At 41.8% G+C, this 2,903-nt stretch overlaps 1 protein-coding gene across 1 annotated transcript; it reads left to right on the top strand.

Annotated features, from left to right (window-relative positions):
- Positions 1-845: 845 nt before the first annotated feature.
- LOC113604401 (ADP-ribosylation factor-like protein 1) lies at positions 846-1,938 on the top strand. The gene is given in 2 exon segments (XM_053201963.1): positions 846-1,446; positions 1,449-1,938. Coding segments are annotated over 2 exon segments (540 nt in total). The 5' UTR covers positions 846-1,019; the 3' UTR covers positions 1,562-1,938.
- Positions 1,939-2,903: the final 965 nt, after the last annotated feature.

A 2,903-nucleotide genomic window follows, 5' to 3' on the forward strand; every position in this document is an offset into this window, starting at 1 on the left:
TATTAGGAATCTATTGTGTACTCAGCACTGTGTGGTAAACGAAAGGCAGAGCAAACCTTCTCCAGCAGGAAACAAGGCTTTTATCGTGGAAACATCAGTGACGTAGCCAAAGACAACATCTAAGTGACTGTAAGGTAGGCATCACTAATTAAAAACGTAAGCAATTTCTTTAAAAAATCAGCTGAAAGGAATAATCACTTGGTGTGGGGTTAATCTTGGGAAATACTAAGGCAGATATAGTCCAATATGTGGACCTCAGCCTAGCCAAGCGGTGTCAGCATCACAGGGGAACTTGTTAGAAATGAACATTTTCAGACTCACCCCAGAGCTACCGTCAGAAACTCTAGGGCTAGAGCCCAACAATCTGATTTTTACTATGCCCTCAAGGTGATTCTGACGCCCTCCAGGACTGCTCCAGGGAAATGCTCCAGGTGAGGGACAGTCACTCATTCACCGTCCTCAGCGATCAGACACCCTTAAGTTCCAGGTGGCAAGGTATGTCTGGTGTGTCTAAAAAAACAGGGTCTTCGCCAGAATTCTTCCCAGAAAAACTTTAAAGCCAAAGTCCTGTCATTTAAATCTTCTGTCTTCTAGCAGAGCTATGAGGAAAAATCCACTTCAGGCAAGGTCAACATAGAATATTTTACCTTTCCCTCACCAGAAAGTCATGAAACCGAGAACCATGTTGCTTTCTGCTGCTACAGGATTCTAATCAGAGGCTGATGTAAGTAGAAACTGACCCAACTGTAGCTTTTAGTCTCTCTGGGAAGGAGTTCCAGACAGTCCGTGGTGTGTTTACTAAATTCCTATGGGCTGTTTCAAAACGTGTCGCATTCGCAGCCCCCGCCGGGAGTCCGACGTGGAAGTTGCTGGCGGACCGGACTTCCAAGGAAACCGCTTCGGAGCCGGAGCCGGAGGCCGAGGCTTGCAGAGGTGGTGGCGCCGAGGCTCGAATAGGAGTCGCTGCGGAGGCCGGGGCCTGTCTCTAACCACCAACAAGGGCAGACAGGCGGTTCATCATGGGTGGCTTTTTCTCAAGTATTTTTTCCAGTCTGTTTGGAACCCGGGAAATGAGGATTTTAATTTTGGGATTAGATGGAGCAGGAAAAACTACAATTTTGTACAGATTACAGGTTGGAGAAGTCGTTACTACGATTCCTACTATTGGATTTAATGTTGAGACAGTAACATACAAAAACCTTAAAGTCCAAGTCTGGGATTTGGGAGGACAGACAAGTATCAGGCCATACTGGAGATGTTACTATTCAAACACAGATGCAGTCATTTATGTGGTAGACAGTTGTGACCGAGACCGAATTGGCATTTCCAAATCAGAGTTAGTTGCCATGTTGGAGGAAGAAGAGCTGAGAAAAGCCATTTTGGTGGTGTTTGCAAATAAGCAGGACATGGAGCAGGCCATGACTCCCTCAGAGATGGCAAATTCATTGCCGTAGCGTTGAAGGACCGAAAATGGCAAATATTCAAAACTTCAGCAACCAAAGGCACTGGCCTTGATGAGGCAATGGAATGGTTAGTTGAAACATTAAAGAGCAGACAGTAATTCAGCCACTTCCATTCCTCTGAAATGAAAACTACATCACATATCCCTTTGGAAACAGTTAAGTGTGCTTCGTGCTACTAAATGTTAAAACTCTGTGATTGTTGGCATATACTGAACTGACTGCAATATTTGTAATAAATATAAGTATTCGGTTGGAAGGGTAGCTTACCATGATTGAACCAACTGAATGTCTGTTTTGTGTAATGTAAAATCCTTCCTTTCTTAAGTATATATATTCTATTTGTATGGAATTCTTATTCAAATAGAGTCCTATTAAAGAATGTATTCTCATTGAGGAAAATACCCTCCTATTTTTGAATCAGTGGTTGCATCTTGTTTGTATAAACAATAATAAATATCTTAACTCAAAAAAAAAATGTGTCGCATTCAAATCATGTGGACTTTGACCTAAAAGGGGAATCTCTCTGTCTCTCTGCCTCTCTCTGTAAAACCCACTCACATTCTCCTTCATTTCTTCTTTCAGTTTTAGGATATATTATTTAAAACTCAAACTGAATTTCTACATGTCTGAAGCTTTATGCACTCTAAGTATTCTGGTTTGTTTTTTACTGGGTTTGGGCTATTACAAAATGATCTTTCAACCTGACTATTTTTTCAGTTTTCTTAGAGGGTGATATATGCTATGAAATATAAAAAGTTTCTCATTTACCTTATCTTTGCTCTTTGGATGTCTTGAATGTATGATCTACCTTTGGTTTCGGCAAGTGGTTTTCAGTCAGGAACAACTTTTGTTCCCCAGGGACACTGGCAATGTCTGGAAACATTTTTAGGTATTACAACTGGGCGGGGTGGGGGTCGTTGGGTAGTGCCCCTGGCATCTAGTGGGTAGAGGCCAACAGTGTTGCTAAGCAGCCAACAATACATTGGGCAATGTCCAATTCTCTGTCCAAAATGTCAGTTGTATTATGGAGGTAGAGGAACTGTTTTCCTTGGATCCCACTCTGTATAAAAGAGAAAGCCGAATGGAACAAAACAAAGCAAAACAAACAAACAAAAACATGTGGCAGGATTTAGCAATGTAAGCGCTCCTGAATGTGTAGGGGTTCCTTTATGAGACCAATGTTGGTTTCATTGTGCCTAACAACCTCTCTTTTAAAATGAAAATCCTCTCTTATTTAAAAAAAAGGGCGGGGGGGGGGGGCAGAAAATTACCATCAGACAATTGTGGAAATATTTGGCAGTAGAATTTCTTAGTCATAGAGCCATGGGGTTCCCAGAATTTTTCAATTATAAACTCCTTCAGGTTCTTCTAAGCCATCACCAACACCAACAGCAACACCAACACCTTATAGATTGAGAACATAGGTGAAAGGTCTGGTTA

Source organism: Acinonyx jubatus, chromosome A1 (assembly GCF_027475565.1).
Source record: "Acinonyx jubatus isolate Ajub_Pintada_27869175 chromosome A1, VMU_Ajub_asm_v1.0, whole genome shotgun sequence".
Taxonomy (NCBI): domain Eukaryota; kingdom Metazoa; phylum Chordata; class Mammalia; order Carnivora; family Felidae; genus Acinonyx; species Acinonyx jubatus.